General features: G+C 42.5%; 2 protein-coding genes across 3 annotated transcripts; both read right to left on the bottom strand.

The window, feature by feature from the left end:
- On the bottom strand, positions 126-3,270 carry LOC8069272 (hydroxymethylglutaryl-CoA lyase, mitochondrial). Its single transcript, XM_002448900.2, has 9 exons — positions 2,811-3,270; positions 2,273-2,402; positions 2,002-2,119; positions 1,610-1,789; positions 1,437-1,517; positions 1,162-1,325; positions 911-1,047; positions 693-808; positions 126-600 (listed from the first exon to the last, which is right to left on the bottom strand). The coding sequence occupies exons 2-9, from the start codon at positions 2,395-2,397 to the stop codon at positions 367-369; spliced, it is 1,155 nt and encodes a 384-aa protein (XP_002448945.1). The 5' UTR covers positions 2,398-2,402; positions 2,811-3,270; the 3' UTR covers positions 126-366.
- LOC8085611 lies at positions 9,075-14,195 on the bottom strand. Of its 2 annotated transcripts, XM_021461386.1 has the most exons (5): positions 13,848-14,195; positions 12,617-12,733; positions 12,209-12,521; positions 11,927-12,142; positions 9,075-10,861 (listed from the first exon to the last, which is right to left on the bottom strand). In XM_021461386.1, the coding sequence occupies exons 2-5, from the start codon at positions 12,683-12,685 to the stop codon at positions 9,444-9,446; spliced, it is 2,016 nt and encodes a 671-aa protein (XP_021317061.1). In that variant the 5' UTR covers positions 12,686-12,733; positions 13,848-14,195; the 3' UTR covers positions 9,075-9,443. The 2 variants fall into 2 exon arrangements, with proteins under 2 accessions (XP_021317061.1, XP_002448944.2); XM_002448899.2 differs by having other exon boundaries at positions 11,927-12,521; positions 13,848-14,194.

Raw genomic sequence — 24,411 nt, 5'->3', positions numbered from 1 at the left:
TTTTAGTTTCCGTCGGCACAAAACCAGCGAGGCTACCACATTGCAACTGGTGAATATGTAGACTGTTCCAAAACTTTATTAGTGTTTTTTGTTCCGTGTATTCGTTTGAGCAAACACAATTTGCGTCCAGGAAAACCCAGATTATTCAGAATCATCCAACGGGAGGTACAACTGTGTGAATCAAATGTTTTCAGAGTATGTCCACGAAATTGCAAACTAAAGTACAACCTTAGGACGTTCATATGACTCGTCTGTATATATAAGTAAGTAAAAAAAAAAACGTGTGATAACACAACTGATACATTTCTCTTCGTTGATACATTTCTCATCGTTGTCTTCGGAGTGCTTGAGAAGGTTTTCAGGGACTCAGGTAGTTAGCTTGCGCAGAGCAGTCGCAGTCTTGGAACCCAGTGGCCTTCCCAATTCCTTGGAAATGTAATCACCAGCCTCCATGAGCTTGTTGAGGTCGACGTTGGTCTCTATACCTAGGCCATGGAGCATGTACACAACATCCTCTGTGGCAACATTGCCAGTGGCGCCCTTTGCATATGGACAACCTCCAAGGCCTGACACTGATGAGTCCACTACGTTGATCCCCATCTGACGAAACAAGAAATGCATGTGTGTGTGTTAGGCATTTCTATGAATGTTGTGGACCAATGACGAGACATAAAAAAAATATTGTTGCTTACTTGAAGGGAGACTAGGATGTTGGCAAGGGCTTGCCCATATGTATCATGAAAATGAACAGCAATCTTGTCTACTGGAACAAACGCCATGACAGCTTGAAGCATAGCAACCACGCTACCTGAAACACGGATGTTGCAGTTACTTTGGTCAGTCTCCGCATACTGTTATTAAATGACTGAGAATCGTAAAAAGGTTAGGCATAGGCAGAGAGAATCAGTACCCGGTGTCCCAACACCAGTTGTGTCGCCAAGTGAGATCTCCGAGCAGCCCATGTTATAAAGCTCCTTAGCTACATATGCGACCTTCGGCGGATTAATTGTGCCTTCAACAGGGCAACCAATCACGCATGAAACATACCTGACATCAAACAGAGGAAGCAAGATTCAGACCACACATCACAGCTGAAAAGCCTCAGTCACCCAACTCGTCAATTATCACAGACTTAAAGAGGTTAGAAGTTGATTAACTTACCCCCGGATAGTTAGTCCATGTTTCTTGGCAGCCGCTGTAACACCACGGTACCGAACAAGGCTTTCCTCAATGGTACAGTTAATGTTCGACTTAGAGAAGGATTCAGAGGCCGATGCAAAAACCGCAATTTCTTTTGCACCAGCTGCAATAGCAGCCTCAAATCCCTGTAAAGCACTCAGTTCATTAGTACAGATCATATCTTCTAGTATCAAGTATGTACAGCAGTGCAACTGCAGTGGAATACATTTCTTAGAAGAAATGATGAGAGAACTTACTCTGAGGTTAGGGGTTAACACCGGATACCGTACGCCTGGCTCCTGCTGGATACCTTTGAGGACCTCCTTTGCATCAGCTAGCTGCAGATTCCAAACTGAGCTAGATAAGAACTTCATGACCTTTTTCATGGAAACAACATGCCATTATCATAGTCACTAACTAAGTACATCACCTGCGGCACCCATTTTGGGGATACAAAACTTGTGGCTTCAACAACTGACAGACCTGCACCGACTAACTTGTGTATCAGTTGGATCTTTACGGATGTTGGAACATTGCCCTTTTCATTTTGCAGGCCATCCCGTGGTCCAACCTCAACTATCTTCACAAACCTTGGCAGTTCCCACATAACCTGAGGACAGATTGTTGATCGACAGGATTAAGAGAAAGCGTTTTGGTGCCCATATTGTGATTGTTGTAGTTTTCTAACGCTATTTTACTTTAAATGGTACTACATTGGAAGATTATTATGACTAGGTAAAACAAAGACTGATGGACAAATAAAACTGATTATCAGGTTCAGGTCAGTCCTAATAATAATTATATATGTGTGGTCGAAATTACCTTCCGAGGAAGATCTCTAAGCTCCACCGCATCACATGACGAATCGGCCTGACGGCATTGCGGATGCCAGGGATAGGAATTGCCATGGAAGGGGCTACCATTGCAGGAGTTGCTGTATCTGAAAGTAGCAAACAACACAAACTTGAAGCGATCCCTTCACTTAACAAGAAACCACTTTTTTTTTTTGAAGAAAAGCCCTGATCACCCATATGACGAGTAAACGAATGCCGTTGTGCACATCAACTGCTCATACTCACACGCCTACACTTACTTTCCAGTGCTGTGGTCATCGGACGGTGATGACCTGCGAGCTGTCGGCGACAAGAACCTCCCGAGTCTGTTAATACTCAACTTGGGCAGGTCTCCGAGACCGAGTGGCTCCTCGAGGCTCGACATCCTTCCTGGAAACAGCAAATCGTAAGCTGAATTTCGTTCGTGAACAAGAGTACTGAATTTCGTCCGCGAACAAGAATGCTGTGTCATTGAAGTTTATCCTAGAATTGCAGAAGCAAGTACTTTTGAACCGAGATCTACTCAATCAGAACATGGAAATGTCGGTCTTAACGAAGCTCTCCGGGGGCAAATTCAGCAGTAAATAAAGGCTTTAAATTTCATTAGGAGGAGGGTATTATCTACCCCTCTTCCTACCTACCCTTTTTGAGAAAATTGCTGGATCGTACGCTAGACTTTCATTTCGATGATGATCAGTTGCAGTATTACGAAACAGAACCAAAGCAAGTGGAAAAAGGGGAAAACAAGAGACAATCAAAGGAACGAAGCTGCGGCGACGAACTTGTGTAGTACAGTACCTCGAGGGTCGTCCGGTGACTCCGGTCGATGAGCACGAACCTCGCTCGCTCCCTGGATCCGGTGGACGGTCGGGAGGGGGGGAAAAGGGGCAAGACGTGCGGAGTCAGGCAGGCAGGCAGGCAGGGAGGCACCGAACCCGAGGAAGGTAATGAAAAAAAGAAGAAAAAATCAATCAGGGGGGCGCTGGGGTTTTGCTGGAATCGGACGCGACCGGCGGCCGAACTGCTCTCGCTCTCTCTGGTTTGGTGTGGTGGATGAGGCGGGGCGGAGATGGCGAGGGCGCAGCTGCTTGCTTATTGCTTTGCTTTGCTTCGTCCCGCAGGCGGCCGCGCCTCCGTCCGTCCGTCCGCGTCTGCCACGAGAAGGAACGGAAAGCGAGGGAGGAAGAAGCAACCGACCGACCGGGGGCCGCGTGGGACTGGTCCACGCCTGGACGGACGGGAGCCCACGGTGTCGGCGGGAGCGGAGGCGTGAGGTGAGACCGGTGCAGCGTGTGGCGCCGTGGCGGGACGCGTGGGGAAGAAAATGAAGTGGGGGCGCTGGTGCTGGTGCTGGTGGTAGGCGACTCGACTAGGCGGGGCCCGCGGCGGGGGGAGTAGTTTTCAGGCTCAACCTAACAACTCGTGCTCACGAGGCCACGACCAGGAGCTCCTTTCTTACCGGGTCCGCCCGCCGTCTCGGATCGGATGCTGGTTTCGATCCGTTAGGGCTCGTTCGTTTAGCTATTGTTCATTTATTCTCGATGATCAAAAGTAGCATAAATTTGTACAATATTCCTGGTTGGAATCATTCCAGACTTCCATTCCGTAAGAAACGAACAGGGCCTTAGTTGGAACGTTATCATAATCCCACCCGACTTTCGTGTCATGTGGTCGATGCCGGTTCCGGTGATTTTGGGCAAAAGTGATTAGAGACGGTCTCCTACACTGGCTACTACCTACTATAGACACTACTACATAATATCTATTGGAGACGAGCATTTTTTATTTCAGAAGGCGGACATCGCAACCGCCTCCGATTAATCCGTGATCTATGAAGACGGTTACTTTGCTCGCCTCCGTAAATCAAATACGGAAACCAAAAAAATAGTGAGCCCATTCACGGCCTGTCAAGCCCATCCAAGCGCCGCCGCCGGTGGCGGCTGGATCTGCACGTCCTCGCCGTTGTCATCCCTAGATCCGATCGCACCCGCCCTCAATTCGCCACCAGGGACACCACCACCCTCAATCTACTACACGAGGTCGAGCACGCCGTGGATCCACCACCGGAGGATGCCACCACCCTTGACCCCCATCGGAGGACGGGCATGCCCTGGATCCACCACTGGTGAGCGTGCCCACCCTGGAGCCACCGTCGGGGAGCACCACAAGCCTCCTCGTGCAAGGATCTCGTTGAACTCTGCCTCCTCGCGCTAGATCTTACGAAGTCGCCGGATCCATATCTCGTCGGTGCTATGAGCTCGGTAGATGCAACACCTACTCCCTCGAGAACTACGCGCCGCCACTCTAGGGCCATGTGTCGTCGCCACCATGGAAGAGTAGGGAGTCGAACAGACCAGAGGAGGGATGGGGTGGGATGGAGGCGAGCGCACCAGAGAAGGGAGAGGGAGGGAGGCTAGCGCACGATGAGGGAGAAAGAAGGAGGGAGGGAGGTCAGCACACTGAGGGAGAGGGAGTGCAACGCCGTGTGAGTGAGCAACGATGAGGGAGCGCGGCGCCGTGCGGGTGAGCAAGGGAGAAGGCTAAGGGAGTGCGGTTCATCTGATTGATGGAGGGAGTGGGTTGAGGCTCAAAACCCTAAAGTGGGGTATATATACATGTGCTTGGAATTGAGCCTCTTGGGCTTCGTATGGACATATTTTTAGAGACGGGTCTTATAGTGTCTACCTCCGAAAATGAATTTATGGAAGCGGTTGCTTTAAGATGACCGCCTCTGAAAATAAAGGATTTTTAGAGGCGGTTGCCTTATACACCCGTCTTCATAAATCGATTTTAAGAGGCAGCCAAAAGTGCCCACCTCCATAAATAAAAAATACCCGCCTCCGTTAATCGCTGGCATTAATCGAGGCGGTTGAATTTTGTGACCGTCTCCGTTAATAAAAGAGCACCATCTTATAAAATCATTTATGTAGTAGTGATATATTTGTTCTCGCCTGTAATATAACACTCGAATTCTCGATGAAAAATGGCAAACAACTGTAACTATAAATCCATTCTTCCTTTGAGTACATTTTTAATAAGGAGTTAATTTTAAGCAAATAAGATCTTAGTAAAACTATTCTCTTCCTTTAAGTAAGTAGGAGTACTAGCAGATTTTTGAACTAATCCAGAAATCAATACTTCAGTAGACATGTCATACGGGGAGTGCAATTTCTTCCCCACGTCAAGGCAGTCTCAATGCTAGAAACTACATATTACTTCTATACCTATTAATTTCTATAGACACTATATATATAGAAATTATAGTCCCAATAGATAATTTTCATAAAATAATTTGTTATTAAATCACATTCATTCTCTCTCCATTCTCAACCAATCATATCACTTCATGTCTTGGACCTTGTGTAGACATAGTTTCTAATTTAGATCGAGTTTCTATGATTTTTTGCTCTCTCTTTAATAATTATCTTATTAAATCAGTAAAATGCTTAGGTGATACTATAATATAATTAATGTAAACTATGACAATTTATGCATAGCCGGTTTCCTGCCAGCGGTTTTGGATCACGAGCCACATACCCGATTTGCGTGCGAATGTGTAGTTTAGCAGTCTCATCTCTCCTGCTGGTTCTGAAACGTGGGGAGACCGATTGACGATTCGGCTCCACCAAGAACGAATCTCACTGGTCATGAAGGCATGTAGTGGACCGGTGAGCATGTGTGCGTGAGACCGTGAGTGGTTGGTTTTCTTTCTCTTTTTTTCATCATTAATATAAGGTCAGTCTCCGTAGGAGTTTTACTAGAATATTATGCACAAAACTGCACTCTTTTTGCATAAAAAGAAGAGAAGAGAGATGGAAGTAGTTTCACCATGGTGAAACCCCGTGGACGTTGTTTCCCACGCGGTGAAACAAGATGAAATCTCCACTGAGGACTAAATCGTTTCACCATGTTGCATGTGATTCAATCATTTTGCAGTAATTAAATGCGTTGCTTAGCCTTGAAAACAACAAAGTAAAATACTTTATTGCTGGGGTTATTTCATAGATGGTTCCATTTTAATCTTGATGACGTGTTGGTATGTGAAACCGTGCAGTGATATTGTTCATTAAAACTAGCCTAATACAGCGGAGAAGATACGGAAGACTGAATCAGATGAGAAAATGATTGCGTTTTTATTAGCTTATCGGCAAAAAATATAAGCACATATGCGCAATGTGCCGCTTGATGAGAAATTGACAAATCAGCCGTTCATTAGATGGAAATTAAATTTTAGCTGAGTTTAGCTACGTACTTCAACCCAGCTAAAGTTTAGTTGAGTCTATTAATCGGAGAATCCAAACATTCCTGCTAAAGTTAAGCTGGAAGAACTTTTAGTTGGCTAAAGTTTAGCTTTGAAATTTTAGCTAACTAAACTTTAGTTAGTTAGATCCAAACAGACCCTTAAAATGTTGTCATTATTAGTCCCAAGTTGTGTAATTTATTTCTACAATCAGTATCTATATAAAATATCTCTGGTGACCGCAAAAAAAAAAGTTCTCTCTCATGGTGAATAATCAGATAAATTAATCTTGTAATGTTAAACATGAATTATTTGTACAAACTGATGGTCAATGATAATAGAAAGGCTTGGTTTTCGCGTAAAATTAAAACAATAACCATTCTGAAACAGATCCGCAGGAATTTTCTATGGGCCTTGTTTAGTTCTAAATTTTTTTGGAAAATCGACATTGTAGTATTTTCGTTTGTATTTGATAAATATTATCCGATCATGGATTAACTAGGCTTAAAAGATTCGTTTCATCAATTCCGACTAAACTGTGCAATTAGTTTTTATTTTTGTCTATATTTAATACTCTATGTATGCATCTAAAGATTCGATGTGACGGGAATCTGAAAAATTTTGCAAAATTTTTTGAGAAGTAAACAATCCAAAATTAGGGGAAAAGAAAACAGGCTATTAAGAGATGCATCTATGTCTATGTTATTGTGAGACAACACAAAATTAACACAGAATGCTACGTTATTAAGACGTGGGGAAGAGAGTAATATATCCACGCTAGAGAGGTGTCTAACTATGGCTCTGTTTGCATCAAGAGGCTAGAGTTAGTTTGTGCTAGTTTAGACTTAACTAGCCCAAAAATAGCCAAACAGGAGGGTTAGAGCTAGTTTTTTTGCAACTAGCCCACCCAAAAAAACTATCCCTCCAAAAGGGTGATTATTTAGGCTAGTTCTGGTTGGACCCACATTAATTTTTTTTTTCTCTAACTCAGGCCACACGAGATTGAGCTTATCTTCTTCCCTAGCAATCGATCTGCCGCATCAATCCGTCATATTTATTGTCATTCTAACTCTTACATCCAAACACGTCTTCAGCTAAAGCTAGTTCTGGGTTAGTCTTGGGCTAAAAACTAACTCTAACTTCTAGCCGAGTCAGAGTATCCAAACACGGCCTGAGAGGTGGAGATGATATATGTAAAATGTTGCTTTCTGACCCGATTTGTATCTGTATCGATCTGTACCGAAATGGATGGGTCCGAGGCCGATTGGCAATTCGGCTGGCTCCACGGATCGGAGACCCAATCAGATGTGTGCAGGGGCGGCAGACACGTGCGATCGACCACGTGTGTGGCTGCCTGGTTTCCGTTTCCGTTTCCGTTCCGTCAGCGGAGATATGGGACATGCATGCTCACAGCTCACAGGCATCCATCCTATTTAATTTTCGGTTGACCCGAACAAAATCCGGCAGGCACGGATAATTTTCGGAGTATTTTATTTTGGCTCGTGATGGTTCTAGATTCTAGAAGAAACCATTATGCGCAACGTGCCGGGGATCACATTTCACAGAACCTGCACCCATTATTATTTATTTATTATATGAAAATCAAAGAGTTTATTTGCAGCAACATATTAAGTATAGCAAGTCTGATCGGATGTGTTTATTCGTCTGCACCAGTTTTTTTAAAATTTTAACACTTTTAAATCTAACATAACACTATATAACATTTTTTTTTTCAAAACTAACCCTTTTAGCTACACATGCACGATGGCGTGGCAAAACCATGCATCACTGCATGATAAGTGGACATCAGATTCTTCTAAATAGATTAGGATCAAGAGTTTTCCTAAAATTCACTCTCTAAATTATCATTAAATTAAAACTCGCGTTCTATATCTTTGTATCCTTTGACAGTTTTTGTGCGCACTCTAGACTACTTGCTCTCCATTTTTTGCTAACGAGAAATCCATGATAGAACATACCTATATTTTTTAATTCGATTAAAGAGGCTGTTGGTGGTATTTTTTATTAAAATCTCTATTTCTATAAATTAAAAAAGATATAAGAGTTTTTTGGAGTTGCTCTAATACCTTCATTAGTATTCTCTGGGTACTAATGAAACCTCTACCAATTACCTGCATTAGTCGGGGTACTAATGAAACCTCTACCAGTTACCTGCATCAGTCGCTGAGACGTAGGGTGGCCAAGATAATCTACATCAACACCAAGCTAAAAGCTTATGGTCCTATTTAGGCCTTGTTTAGTTCCGAAAAATTTTGCAAAATCGACACTGTAGCACTTTCGTTTGTATTTGACAAATATTGTCCAATCATGGACTAACTAGGCTCAAAAAGTTCGTTTCGTCAATTTCGACCAAACTGTGCAATTAGTTTTTATTTTCGTCTATATTTAATACTCCATGCATGTGTCTAAAGATTCGATGTGACGGAGAATATGAAAAATTTTGCAAATTTTTCTGGGAACTAAACAAGGCCTTAATAGGACTCCTCTCCAGCTCTGCCTCCTCCAAAGAAGCTCTATCAAACATTTTAGTTTTTTTTTTGAAAAAAGGAGCCAAAGCCCTACCAAACGTTTTAGTTTTTTTAGTAAAAAAAAGGAAAAGGAGCCAGAGCCGTTTCTCCTTCGGAGGAGCCCTCCTAAACATACCCTAAAACGGGGCATATGATCTGACTTTGCTTGTAACTTCTGTTGATAGCCCTTCCGGTTCATCGTTTAGACATGCCAGGCATATACTTTGCACACGCCAAATAGTGAATCCGCAGTCACCTCAATGACAAATGGACCACAGGCAGCTATATCTGCAGTGAAAGGTACAAGAACAGAGCCAAACATTTTATTCCATTCCATTCAATTCAATCCTATGGAGCTAGCCATTCATCATCAGTTGCTACATTCAGATATGCACCTCCTAAAGCACAATTACATCTAACGCGACGATTCGCCTTTGGCCACAGTTGCAGATTACAATTGAAACAAATCTCTCCAATCAAATGGCTATTGATACAACGGGTTTCATTTCCAGCAATGCATGCTCCGTGCACCGCTCGATTCACAAAGCCAGTTAGGTTCGGCGGCCTTCAAAGCTAACTCTGCTTTTCCTTCCTGTTTCTTGCCGCTGAATGAATGCTGTGAAATGATGTCACAGTGTGACGTTGAGGACTTCTTGTTTGTGTTCATCGGTTCCATGCAGTAGAACAACGCCTTGGCAGTCGTATTCGTGTTGGTGGACTACCCTCATCACCAGGGCTTCTCCGTGACCGGGTTTTCCTGATTTCGTACCCTATGGAGTGCAAGTCATCACATATTTCATGCCTCGCCAGAGACACAAGCCCAGGCAATATTTCCCTCTGAAAATCTCTCAACCCCCTCCCTCTCTTCAGCTTAATCCCACATGAAGGCCCATCGTTGCCGGGTGCTCTCACTGGGACCGATTCCCCGTCATCTTTCATCTCCTCTAGGCTCAGTATGCTTTCCTCAAAAGAATTCAACGAAGGTGCAGGTTCCTGTGTTGCATCCTCAGCGTCTGTTTCACCGTTGCTTCCAGGGCCATCTGTCAACCATGCAGAGTAGCTCGCAAACATGGAAACAAGTGTCTCGGCTGCTGTAGCAGCACTTTTTTCATCCTCCCCCATCTCCGTTTCATCAAAGCTGACAGCTTCAGGCGCAACTGATGCTGCATTACATGACGATCTCGACCGTGGACATGCATAGTCGCGACCCTGAGGAGTTTCCGGGATCACAACAGACCTGTTAATTGCAATTCCAGAAACTGGACTCTGTACATCCTCACCATCCGTGCTCTTAGCAGACATGTTCTGGTTTCTAATAATTGGACATTCAATGGGAGCAATATTTTGCTGAGCCTCATTCTGAGCCAAACAATGTCTGCCATCATTATTTACATGTTGCCTTAAATAACTGCTTTCAAAATTTGCTGGAAAATCAGTGCTCTCAACTGCTACATTTAGGTCAAAGCCTTTCACTTTGTGATCAGATATTACTGTTATAGTTTCCTCTTGGTTATCCCTATGTACAACAACAGCTGTCTGTACTTGTCCCATTAAATCTGAGGCTTGGCTGCCTCCCAGTTTAGTTAAACCTGAATAAGAATTATTTTCACCACTGGAACGAACTGAGAGTTCTTTCCGTGGTACTTCCATTTCCATACAACCCTGAGACTCCAATCTGGAAATCATCTGATGATGGGTATTTTTTCTGGGAAGTGGATTTGATGTTTCCATAAAGAAAGGCTTGTGGCTCTGGAAATCACGAAATACACCTGCAGCCAACACTTCCCTTGAACTATCTGGAACAGTGATAGTCGTGGCGACTGTTACGGAGGATCCTTTCGATGATCCGATACTAGATTCACTTCCTTTGAGGAATGTTTTGCTCGAATTGTTGCAAAAACCTCCAGACTGTCTTGTAGCGGAACTAGTTGAAGTAGAACACACCAATTTGGAGGGATCAGGGCAAAAATTAAAATCATCCTCCTGGGCTATATTCAGATCAATAAACATGCGTCCAGATGCTGTATTCTTTGTTCTGGCAGGTGAATGACTGTCTGGAGTATCACTGGAACCAACTGAACCTGCATATAGAAGATTGGAGGAGTCAATCAAATACCTCATGAGAATCGAGTGTGCAATAAACAACACACAGTGCACAAGAAGCAGATGTAAGTGTAGCACAAAAGGATATTCTTGCAATCAGTTTGACTAAAAGCACAGGATAACTTATTAAGAGCTCAGAAATTAAAGGCAGAGCCCTTTTAGTGGTACCATTGCAAGATCATTCAGATACGAATTCTGTTAGAAAATCATCAATGCAGCACACTGACGGCATCAAATCAATTGATGTGAAAGCGCACAAGATCACAAGTGACATAGATCAAAGAAGCACACAACAAACAACACTGAGGCACAAAAAATTGTTAATAAGGCTCAGCCTTGCAGCCTACATCCGTGGCGCAATGACTATGGGCGCCCTTTCCCTATAAATCTGTAATCAGCAGCTACACCAGCATTAGGATGCTGTCAGACCAGAGAAGCCATCTAAACCAGCCGCCAAGTTGTATCACGGTTATAAAGGTGCCAAGGTGGTGCCCTAATATTTATGGGCTGTCCTGTTGTAACTAACCATACACATATTCAACACAAATCTAACAGCTCCACATTGGCGAATATGCACACCACCTTGAGGCCTTACACACAATAACCACCGTGCATGATATATCCTAACATTCAGCCAAGTGGCCTAAATCCCAAGGCAACGGCTATCAGCGCTCCTCCCCAATAAATAGCAGCTCCAGCTGCATCAAGACGCCGCCGTCGCACAAACCAGTCATCAGATCATCTCACGGTTACAACAGTAGCGCTTTCATATTTATGGGTGGATAGAAAGCAGGGCATAAACTTTATCCATATACACATATGTAGAGCCACTCCATATTAAGGTTTTGTTGTGTGTTATTCTTTGAAAAGAAGTAGTCTATGTACAGTATTAAGAGAAAATTGTTTTGCTGTGCATTGATCGATACACATGCGAATTTTAGTAGTACCATTGCAATTTGTAACAGCATTTTGAATCTCCGGAAATATATGAAGTATGATACTCTAAGCAGGGCAAAGATAAGGAGGAATTTTGATGAACTAACCACGCATCACCGAAGAGCTATCCAGTGGAACACATTGTGAATTATCTGAAAGAACACCATTGTGGTTAGCATAGTCTGCATCCTCATCATCCAATGTGGCTGGTTTCTCTAAATCAATGATATAGTGGCAACCTGACTTTCCCTGTACACTGCAATCCAATGTGGCTGGTTTCTCTAAATCAATGATATAGTGGCAACCAGACTTTCCCTGTACACCACAATCCAATGTGGCTGGTTTCTCTAAATCAATGATATAGTGGCAACCAGACTTTCCCTGTACACCGCAAGAGTCAGGCTTCCTCGGAATTGAACCCTTGGCATCCAAATTCCCCCATGAGACCCCATTGACGAGAAAATGAGGGGCCTGCCTGCCTAGCTCATGACAATGGCTAAAACCATCTGGATTCTGTGTTTTATTCAAATCCACCTGCGAAAGCAAAACCTCATCTGTTTGGAACACTTGCTTCCTCGGAATCGAACCCTTGGCATCCAAATTCCCCCATGAGACCCCATTGCCAAGGAAATGAGGGGCCTGCCTGCCTAGCTCATGACAATGGCTAAAACCATCTGGATTCTGTGATTTATTCAAATCCACCTGCGATAGCAAAATCTCATATGTTTGGAACAGTTGGGTAATAATAATAAATAAATAAATAAATGAACCGCTTTCTCTCTTTCTAAACTGCTCACCATGTGAGAAGGATGGTGAGCATATAGCAGAGCATCGGATGAGTGGTTCCACAAGGGTGTCACATCCATGACAGTGAGATTATTGTGAGTCCAATGCAGCTTTGGCAAGTCCTTGACCTGCAACAAACACAATCACAATCCATCATCATACCCATTGACAAAACCAGGGTATATAAACAGATACAAGTACAATACAACTACTTGGAAAACTAATCCCATAATAAAACTAACAAATGGATATTAGCAAAGTAAATGGCGCCCAAACAAATCGTAAAGCTGGCTCCTGCAACCCTGAGAATGTTTTCTCACAATTCTAATTACTTTGTGCATTACTCACAATTCTAATTACTCTATGATATTGCAGAGACTCCTGCGAGTCTGAGATTGTTGCAACAGTACCAGCTCCTCCATCATATTAGGCAACAATATGCCCATTTGACTACAAGTGCTAATTTTGAGATGCTTTGTTGACAGTTTGCACAGGCAACTTGTGAGAATGGATGTAGACAAAATGATCCATTAGTTTTCCCTTGAGAATTAACAAATCTGACATTGCTTGATGATCTAACAAAAGGTGATTATTGCAGCACACCTCAGTGGCATTTTGCTAGGTTTGTTGTGAACCATGGCCTGTTATTTTGTGTGGCACATGTGGACCAGTGACCTGTTATTTTGATTGAACAATGTGAATCCAATTAACAGTTATATGGACACAAGTGATGCCTGTCAATTGTTATTCTCCTCTTATTGTATATTTGTATTAAAAAAAATTGGCTCCCCGTAGTAACGCACCGGCACAAGTCAGTATAATGATAAGTTCAATCTAATATAGTCCCCGCAAAAAAAAAGTTCAATCTAATATAAAATGGATGTTTATCAAGCAGTAGTGGTTCTTTCATAGGAGTAGAAAATTAGAAGATCCACATAAGTCAAACGAATCAAGTAACACCAGCAAATTGAGAGTGCAACCCCAAAAATTGTTCTGTAATCCCCCCCCAAAAATTATTGAACCAACAACAGCAAACTCACCCTTCCACCCGAGTACACGTCACTTGTATATGTGTCTCAGTGTATATATCAAAAAACTGCAAAAATTGCAGATCCAACGGGGCAAAAAAAGGGACAGTAGGGTGTCCTCCTATACATGATAATCCACTAGTACACACACTCTCAATCCACCACTAAAAAACTCTAGATCTGACGGTAAAACGGGGGAGAGCAGGGCCCTCACCTTCCGGCTCGAGGGAGTGCCTAGCCGGGACGCAGATCGCCGGCGGCGGCTGCTGGGACCGGTGGAGCCGACCGGGCGGCGTTCGTTGCAGGGGAGCAGCAGGACGGGATCCTGGCCAACGAGGCAACGCTGCTGCACGGACGGGTTCTCTGGCTGGCGGCGAGGCTGGCCTTCAGGTGAGCAGGGACCTGGAGCTCCTTCCGGCGAGCGGGACAGGGCTGGCTCCGATGATGCCGGCGCGGGCCCAGGCGGCGTAGGGCGGGGGGCGCGCCATCGCTGAGCCGCGGAGCTTTGTGCGCGCTAGTGGGCTGGCGGCAGCTGCTGGGGTTGGGGAACGGATGGGAGAGGTGGGGGGGATATTTTTTTCTTATATATGAGTGGCAGTTGTGGGTAAATTTGGCGAAGTTGATGGGGAGTTTCGTAATGTGAAAATGGTGGGGACTGTGGAGCGGGCGTGGGAGTGCGGGGAGCAGGGCTTTTTCGCTACCAGTGCAAAAGCTGAGATCGATTCTGTCGGATTCTTTAATGGAGCTGTTGGTTTTTTTTTTTTTCCTTACCATTTGGCTATTCTCGTCGAGAAAATCTGGAGGCAGGAGCTCTACCTTTGTCTGTGTTTTGTACTGTAGCCAAGGAAGAAGAAACAGTAAGTTGTTGGTGATTTTTTTCTATTTTATTTATTTTCTTCTATAAAAATAGGTGAAATTCTTATAAGATTCTTATAAATGAGAAGGACAGGGGAAGGGCAGGTGGACTGTCAAGTTCTAGTACGTAGAAAGTATAAGGCCTTGTTTAGTTCACCTTGACAACCAAAAAGTTTTCAAGATTTCCGTCACATCGAATCTTGTGGTACATACATAAAACATTAAATATAGACAAAAACAAAAACTAATTATACAGTTTAGCTGTAAATAACGAGACGAATCTTTTGATCCTAGTTAGTTCATGATTGGATAATATTTGTCACAAACAAACGAAAGTACTACAGTACCGAAAACTTTTCACTTTTCGGAACTAAACAAGGCCTAAGAGCATCTCCAAAGGCTTTGGCAAATTGACTTGGCATTTGTTGTTATTTGCAAACTCCCATAACAAAATACAAAAGATAAAAATAGGTCATCTCCAAGGGAATTGGCATTTGGATTTGGCAAATGATAAAAATAGAAGGTCTCCAGGCGTGCGCGCTTTCCTCGCGCGTGACTTTGCTCGCGCGATTGGGTTTGCAAAGCCATCCACAACTTGGTATTTTTGCCAAGTTTGCTCCCTCATTTGCCAAGTTGCCCAAATTGCAAACTCCAAATGCAAAACCGTTGGATACCTCTTTTAGAGTTTTTTGGCAAATTACTCAAATGCAAACCTCAAATGCAAAACCCTTAGAGATGCTCTAAGTATTGAGGATCTGTTGTATCTGTATAATAAATATATGTATGCGTACGTATAACTTGCAGAGGTGTTTTAAAACTTATGGGGTGTTTGGGACTGCTCTGCTCCACGATTTTTATCCAAACAGTTTCAGCTCCACGCACTCAGTTCAAGAAAAAATGGTGGAGTTGTGAGAGCATCTAAAGAGGTACTCCACGAACTTCAGTTTTTTATGGAGCTACTCCATAGTGAAGTTTGTGGAGCAGAGTTCATGGAGCAGTGCCAAACACCCCCTTAGTGTGCCTTATGAAAAAAGGAGGATAAAAATGAGCTAATCAAATTTAGTTTCTTCTTCCCTCTCTCTCTCCGACTTGTTTCCCCTTCTCTTCTTGAACCCTACCTTTTCCTCCCTCAATTTCTAGTCAAATTTTCTCAGTTATCATCGTCGGACTCCTCATGGGGTCCTGACAAAGGTATCAAAACACATCTTGATTCCTTGGATTTTAGATCAAGGTCGTAAAACTCCGGCCCTCGTTTCAATCTAGGTTTTGGAAGTTCTTTCCAAATTTCATACCAAACCTGCGGCAAGGCATAAGGAGCAGTTGTGGCTTCAACAAGCTATCTATATATCCTATAAAGACAAACCCCACTAAACTAATTCTTTTGCATCTTCTTGCGCCACGTCATCATCCACTTCTACTGTTGTCGCATATAATTAAATGTCCACTCACAAATAGTTTCAGTAGTGGATACAACTACCTACACATAACCATACATGCATACTGCTAGCAATTATTCTCACACGCGACCTTCTCTCTTCCTCTTTAGAAATTAACTACTAAAACTATATATATGACTCAATAGACTACACTAAAATCATATTTATATTTCTTCTTTATACCTGCGGCAACGCGCGAAGAATCCTCCTATTTTTCAATATTTTTTGTGACAAATAGTGTGGTGTTGCTGAAGCAATTTCTTATCAGGTTTCATTGTTAATTATATAATATAATATAATGTACAAGGTTGTCTCCTAATTTTGACAGTTTACTCAAGCACCAATGCATTTGTGAAGTGGTACTAACATCATGATACAGTACAAGTATCGAGGGTATCAGTAAGGGGTACCCTAACTGATGCACATAACGAGAGCACCCGTACGTAAATCGAGGGCCCCCGACTCGACGCCCCCCGGACGCACACACAGATATCGACGTCCGTAGCCTCGAACACGGAAAGAGCGTCGTGCGAATCGACTAGGGCTCGAGCGCCGGTGACCGTCGAGTACGGAAACAGGCTCGTACGAATCAAAAGGCCTCGAGCGCAAGGACGCCGCCCGCCGCCTGACACGGGCACGAAAACCAGGGCATTTAATGCGCCTGCCGCGTTCTCACCTAACCCGTCAGTCACGGGAAGCGTGATAGAAAACCAGCACCCGTCCAATCGTTCCTTTTGCAGCCTTGCCCACCAAACGAGCCAGAGCATGACAGGGAGCAGCAAGGTGGTCGAAACGTCCCGTCAAGACCCCCCTCGAGACGTCCAAAGTCAGCGCTCCGCCCAGCGAGACTTTAAGCGGCATTTGACCCTCGAGCAGGCATGTTCCTTCCCAGAGAAGGGTCGGGCAACGGAGGACGGCACCTCAACCACTATGACGCGACCGCAGTCGCGACGTACAAGCGTGCAACGGATGAACCGGACCAGGACGGTGCACAGGAGCAGGATTCAGGGGCACGCGTAATCATCATCAAGGTACCAAGACAAGACGGCTCGAGGCCACGCCGGTACGGAGGCCTCGAGTAGGTCAGCGCGCCATACCCCTATCGACCCCTATTATGTCGCCTATACATGTACCCTAGACCTCTCCTTGGAACTATAAAAGGGGAGGCCCAGGAGCGGATACGCAGGAGAAGATAAGTCATACGTAGTAGGGCAACCATACTCCATCCATACCACGCTTGTATTCACCTCTGTACAAGCACTTAGGTGCAAGATAATAAAAACACTTTCCCCCGCTGGACGTAGGGTCTTCTCTTGCCCGAACCAGGATAAATCTTTGTGTCTTTTCTTGCATCACCATCTGGAAAGGGGAGCACACACTAGTTTTACTCGTTGGTGTGACCCCCGGAGGGAAAACACCGACAACAATTTTTTGTATAAATTCTAATGCTACAATGAAAGAGTTCAGCATCCTATGGTGCTGTCTACTTTCAACGTCAGACCAGTTTACATGCCATTATTTTACCTTGCACTAGTCAAGCACAGTAATGGCATTTGAGCTGTGACATAAAAAATAGCTGTAGGTCTGAAACTCACAAGCAAGCTCACATTCAGATGTGAACAACCGAACACACGGGAAAATCTAGATTGCTTCATTTCACTACACAAGATTCAACTCTTGGCAACGACTATGTCGACAGCAGGACAGAGGCATTGAAATGGACAGACATATTTTTTTCGCTGAATCACTCCAGTATCAACCTCTGAGGATAATGCCAGGTAGCTTTTGTGCCTACATTCCACTATCTCATAAACTCTAAACTGAAATTTTACACAAGCTAAAATGAAGAGTTACTTTGTTCTGATATCTTTGAACTGACACAGGGTATATCTGTGTGGGCTCTGTTCTATTACTCTCTTCTCCTAAATATAATGATCCTCATCTCTCATGAGTCATGCGTATTCAAGAAAAGAAAAATACTGCAATATCTTCTTTTACATCGATGTCAACGTACATTTCTTTCGCACATTTACGTCATATGACACAGTAAAGAAAGTGATGGAGGTCACCAACTTAACTAGCATTGCTAATGTCATGGATCCTCATTTCAGAGAGGTAGTGCGTGACTCCCTACAAAAAGGGAGTGCTCAGAACAAACTGCCTTAATCGCACAAATAGTGCCCAATTTGCGTACGGGTTAACCTGTTTAAGTCATCGTCTTTGATGAGGACATGAGTACCATCAATAGAAGAGGACAAGCTTGAGTCGAGGACGACTCAAATGCAAGAAGGGGAGGATGATGAGGACATGAGCACCATCAAGACATCCACGCCTTAGATTCATATGCATGATAACTCAACTATCTAGTGAGTTCATTCCTGAGTTATTTGTTGTATTATTTAGACCATGGAAACCCGTGCACCTTTGTTTTGGCCAGGAATAATGAGGAGGAACCGCAAGGAAGCATATTCGCGATGGGCTAAATTTGGACTGCAGAAGGGTCTCAACTTGTGGTGGCCACCAAGACTACATACGGTGACCGATTTTGATGTTCAAATACACGGTGGAAAGCTTATGAAGTCTATTTTCTCATGGATCCAGTCCCATGTCCATATCTATAATGAGGCAGCCGCAATCGTCGAGTTACTCCAGAGACCTTTCTGTGGACAGCTTCATTCAATAAGAAACTCCATGCATGCATGATATGGATATTATTGTTTTCTTTTGTTTTTAGTGAGTCGAGGGATTAGCACCGCACACTCTGGTTGCTCTCTCTTGTACATAAAGGCTTCTACAGCCAGAGACATAAGGCGGGGTTTTGTTTTGTTGTAAGTTTAGCCATTGCTACTTCCTTGTAGACGCATGTGTCGACTAGACCATCCGTTCTACTTGATTCAAAACCCCATATTGTTATCGTGATTCATATCAGATCCTTCTTGTATTATTTGGCAATTGAGTGCCTGTTCTATCTGTTCCTGCATGTTCTTCGATTGCGTGCAGGAATTACCCTAGTGGTTTGGTTGGTCGTGATCAACAAGATCGTGATCAACCGCTGGAATTGGTGTATCGATTGCTAAGGCGCAGCGTCCTTGGACGGTTGTAGTCGGATCGTGAACGTCGCTCCAGAGAGATCGAAGTTATCCATCTCCACCGAAAAGATCGGGACACCCTCGTTCTTATTAGCCTTCGTGCCTTGGGGCTTAGGGGGTCTGATGAGATTGCTATAAATTGTCATGTCTCACATTCTGTTGGATCTCTATGAACAAATGGGCCGGGGGATGCATTGTCCATGCAGTATACTAGTTCTGCTGATTTAAACAAGGTTTACATCATTTGCAGTTCATTTTTCTTTTTTGGTTATGTAGCCATGTAATAAATCAATAGATTTACCAATTCTAAGCTAGATGTAACTAGCTAGAAGTAAACAGTCCAATTATTGCTCTCCTTGTTTTTTTTTAATGTGCATCAGCTGTTTTGGAAGCAAAGAGAGGTCGATGCAGTTTTATAAGCATAGTTCAAAGATTCTTCCATCTCTTCAACGGTTTGTGAAGAATGCCTTCAAGGACAGAGAAAAACAGAGTGCTCTTGATTTGTACCTTCTCATGACAGAGGGGAAAAAACAGTGAAATAACTTGTTGATCATTGCCTTCTGTTGCAGGTTCTTGGGCTATTTCCAACCCCAGCTAGGAATGCTTTCAGTGCCAGATAGCCAAGAATACAAACGGCACCTTCTGAGCGGTGCCATGATCGGGAACTGCAACATCATCTTCGTATCCTGTACTCGAGTCACAACACTTGTAAAGTTTCCGGTGGATGAAATTTTGTTTTCCTAGATGCAAATGTCAACAGTCTTTTGGAGAGTCATTCTAATTTTACAAGTGATTCTAAGAATCTTGGAGTGTCAAAGCATATCAAATTTAACCAATATTATAGAAAAAATCGAAAAGTTTATGACATCGATATTACTATAAAAATATAAGACTTAATGATACTTAGATAATATTATAAATATTATTATATTATCATATAAATTTGGTAAAACTTGAGATATTTTGGTTCTCCAAGATTTTTAAAATGATTTATAATTTGAGACGAAGGAAATACAACATGTGGACGATCAATGCAGGAGTATTATCAGTATCAAATGCATCGCCATTAGTGTCACACTATCAGTCGAGAATGGAATGAACACGATGGAGACCGTTGGGTATGCACGAGTTGTGGCGCTTCACCGTGTCACTGCCTGCCAGGAGGCTCGAGCGGTATGGCATGGCACAATGGTCCACCAGACCGGCTTTGGTGGGCTCACAAAGGCTGCTGTCATACACAGACACAGAAAAGAAAAAGGTTCATAATTTATATCCTACCAAAATAACCTTTGCCGTAGCCCACACCAATGATCAAGGGCCTATTCGTTTGATAGAGAATAGACGCTGGGATTAATTCTAACCTAGAATCTTGTGATAATTTCTACTATGTTTGGTCTCGTGGTGGAATGAATTAGAAGGAATGAGGGCTAAACCAAGGAGCCCTTAGCTTTTGGTGTTCAAGGCTATGTTCCGCTTTGTGGAGTCGACATGTTCAAACAAGCTCCAATTCCTCTCACATCCTAAGCGCTACATGTTTAGGTTTTGTTTAGTTCGTGAAATTTTTTGGCTTTTGATAATTATTGTTCAATCATGGAACTAGGTTTAAAAGATTCGTCTCGCAAATCACAGGCAAACTGTATAATTAGTTTGTATTTTTATTTATATTTAATGCTTCATGCATGCGTCCAAAGTAAAGATGACAACGGGTATCCGAAACTCGATGGGCTTTTACTATATTAGGGTAAGGGTATAGATCAATTTCTCTACCCGTGGGTTTGTTAGTGAGCAAAAAGACAAATCTAGCAGGTTTATGGCATGGGTCTAGAGATGTAGTATCTAAATCTGTAAACTCATGGGGTTTTTTAAACCCCGTCTAGAATATCAATTATATAATTTTAATTGACACAAAATAATTAGCAAACAAAATGTAGACATGCAAAAAAAAACAAAGGAAGTAAAGCACACTCGTTATTACGTGAATATACTACAACTAGCTAGTGGGCCATGGTTAATTGCATGCACTGGATTTGATTGGTGTGAAAGGCCGCCGATCCAATGTGCTCCTGGACATGGGCATGAGGCCGTGGCCATGTGCATGGCTAGCGACAGCGAGTGCTCTCTGTTCGCAGGTCTAGTGAGGCCTTGGCCTTGTTTAGACCAATTTTTTTTAGATTTTGATAGTACTTTTATTTCTATTTTATAAATATTATCTAATTATGTAGTAATTAGATTTAAAAAATTTGGGTCATAATTTACAGGTAAATTGTGTAATTAGTTTTTTAAAAAGTTTAGTTCCTCTAAAATTAAAAAGTTTTTAAGATTTCTTATCACATCGAATCTTGTGTCACATGTATGATAGAAAATAACTAACTACATAGTTTATCTGTAAATTGTAAGACAAATCATTTAAGCTTAGTTAGTACATAATTAAAGCGCACACAAACACAACTCTGGAGGCGCATCCCACCTCGGCAAGTCATTATGCACCGGCCGGCGGGGTCCTGTTTGGTGTTTACGGAGTTAAACTTTAGGCCTTGTTTAGTTTCAAAAAATTTTCAAGATTCTCCGTCACATCAAATTTTTATGGCATATACATGGTGCATTAAATATACATAAAAACAAAAACTAATTGTACAATTCATCTATAAAGCACGAGACGAATCTTTTAAGCCTAGTTACTCCATAATTGGGTAATGTTTGTCAAATAAAAATAAAAATGCTACAGTGTCAAAACGTAAAAAATGCAAACTGAACAACTTCCATTATATTGAATATTTAGATATATACATGAAGTACTGAATATAGATCATTTATAAAACTAAAAACATATTTAAAGAGTAATTTGTGGGATGAATCTTTTAAACCTAATTAGCTTATAATTGAACAATAATTATGAAATAAATAAACATACTACAGACTAAAGTATCTATTAAACTTTAACAACCCTAATCAAATCCTTGTTGAGCTATAAAACAGGCCAAGAGTTGACGTAAAGGTGTGAACTTTGAATCACCTCAGGCCTTGTTTAGATGTAGTATTTTCGTTTTTATTTGACAAATATTGTCTAATTATGAAGTAACTAGGCTTAAAAGATTCATCTCGTGATTTACAAGTAAACTGTGCAATTAGTTATTTTTTTTATCTATATTTAATACTTCATGCATGTGCCGTAAGATTGGATGTGACGGAGAATCTTGTAAAGTTTTGTATTTTTGATGCCTGAGCCACTTTAGTAGGCACGTGACCCGATGGGTACGGCACATGTGGGTATGGGTTTGGTAATAAAATCAAATCCATTATAGGCTATAGGTTTTTTAGCTGGCATGTTTTATGTTCGAGGGTATGAGTATAGGTTCATCAAACCTAACGGGTTTGTACTATTTTTTTTCAATTTCGTGTAATAAATTTTACCGTCCGTAACCAAACATGTCCTAAACCAGCCCATACCTCAAGTTTGGGCGGCAGCATGCATGCAGGTGTGTTATTCACAAGTTTGAGCTGCAGCATGCAGGTGTGTTTTATGTGGTTGCGAGAGATGGAGCTGTACACTGGCCCAGGCCTCAGCGTCTCCAGCCAGCCTCCGAGCTGGCACGTTGGTGTCCTGCACACCTGCAGCAGTGGTACGTGTGAGATACGGCCGGAGTACTTGTGTTTCTGCCGTACGTACATACATACGTAGGCGTAGCCACGTAGGAAACCGGGTGTCGTGTGGACGACGTACGAGATTTGCTCTGTACGTAGCACATTTGCTCCCACCATGCACGTAACGCTTCCCAGAAAATTTTGCATTCTCCGTCAAATTGAATCTTTAAACTCATGCATAGAGTATTAAATATAGATGAAAATAAAAACTAATTGCACAGTTTAATTGGAATTGACGAGACGAATCTTTTGAGTCTAGTTAGTCCATAATTAAACAATATTTATCAAATACTCAATCCATCCCAAATTGTAAGTCGTTTGACTTTTTTAATATCAAGTTTGACCACTCGTCTTATTCAAAGTTTTATATAAAATATCACTTTTTTGTTGTGTATTGGTTTATTAATAAAAGTTTTTCAAGAATGACTTAAATTTTACTATATTTGCATAATTTTTTTGAATAAGGCCCTGTTTAGTTCTCCACCCAAAAAATTTTCATCCATCCCATCGAATCTTTGGACACATGCATGAAACATTAAATGTAGATAAAAAAATAAACTAATTACACAGTTTGTTTGAATATCGCGAGACGAATCTTTTAAGCCTAGTTAGTCCATGATTAGCCTTAAGTGCTACAGTAACCCACATGTGCTAATGACAGATTAATTATACTTGATAGATTCGTCTTGCAGTTTCCTGACGACGAGTTATGTAATTTGTTTTTTTATTATTTTCTAAAAACCTCTCCCGACATCCTTTCGACGTATCCGATGCGACACCTAAAAAATTTTTCATCTTCGATCTAAACAGGCCCAATATAAGTGGTCAAACTTGGAGTAAAAAAAGTCAAACGACTTACAATTTAGAATGGAAGGAGTACAAACAAAAATGCTACAATGTTGATTTTCTAAAAAAAAGATTTAGAACTAAACAAGGCCCAAGTTGCCGATGGAGCTAGGGGGCCGGCCGCAGGCGTAACGTCGTGGAGGTGCAGGTGCAGCTCAGCTCGATCGCTACTGTACGTTACGTAGAGTACGCCACGGCGTCAACGCTGTGTGTTTGTTTGTACGGAGTACTACGTAATGGTACTGTACTGTACAATGCACAGAGAGGCAGAGAGACTGCTGCATTGCAAGTGCAACGCAACAGCACCGTATACGGCGATGGCGATGCCGAGGACAGAGGCTGACGTGCATAGCTGGTCAAAGAACAGTACTGGACGCACACACGCGGTCCGATTCGTATACGGTACGACACGATACGATACGGTGGAGTGAGTGACGCACACACGACGCTAGTAGCAGCTCCCAGAAAAAGACATCAGTCGACAGAGTCCACACCTTGACCCATCGTGCAACTACTGCGACTGCGAGTGAACACAACACAACGGCAATGGCGCGGCGGAGGGTGGTAAGCTGATCAGCCAGCAGGTAGCACCGAGGGTTTGTTTACATCAAAAACTTTTTGGATTTTAACACTTTAGCACTTTTGTTTTTATTTGATAAACATTGTCTAATCATAAAGTAACTAGACTTAAAAGATTCGTCTCGAGATTTACAGACAAACTGTGTAATTAGTTTTTATTTTATATATATTTAATACTTTATGCATGAGCCGTAAGATTCGATGGGACAAAAAATCTTGTAAAGTTTTGGGTTTTTAAGTGCATCTAAACAAGGCCTGAGCAGCGTGCATTGTCACGCTAATGCAAAGAGCCAGGGCCGTCTCTATAATTTTGAGGGCCCTTGTGCAAGCA

Source organism: Sorghum bicolor, chromosome 5 (assembly GCF_000003195.3).
Source record: "Sorghum bicolor cultivar BTx623 chromosome 5, Sorghum_bicolor_NCBIv3, whole genome shotgun sequence".
In the NCBI taxonomy this organism is placed as follows: domain Eukaryota; kingdom Viridiplantae; phylum Streptophyta; class Magnoliopsida; order Poales; family Poaceae; genus Sorghum; species Sorghum bicolor.
This window is presented reverse-complemented; position numbering and strand designations above follow the sequence as displayed.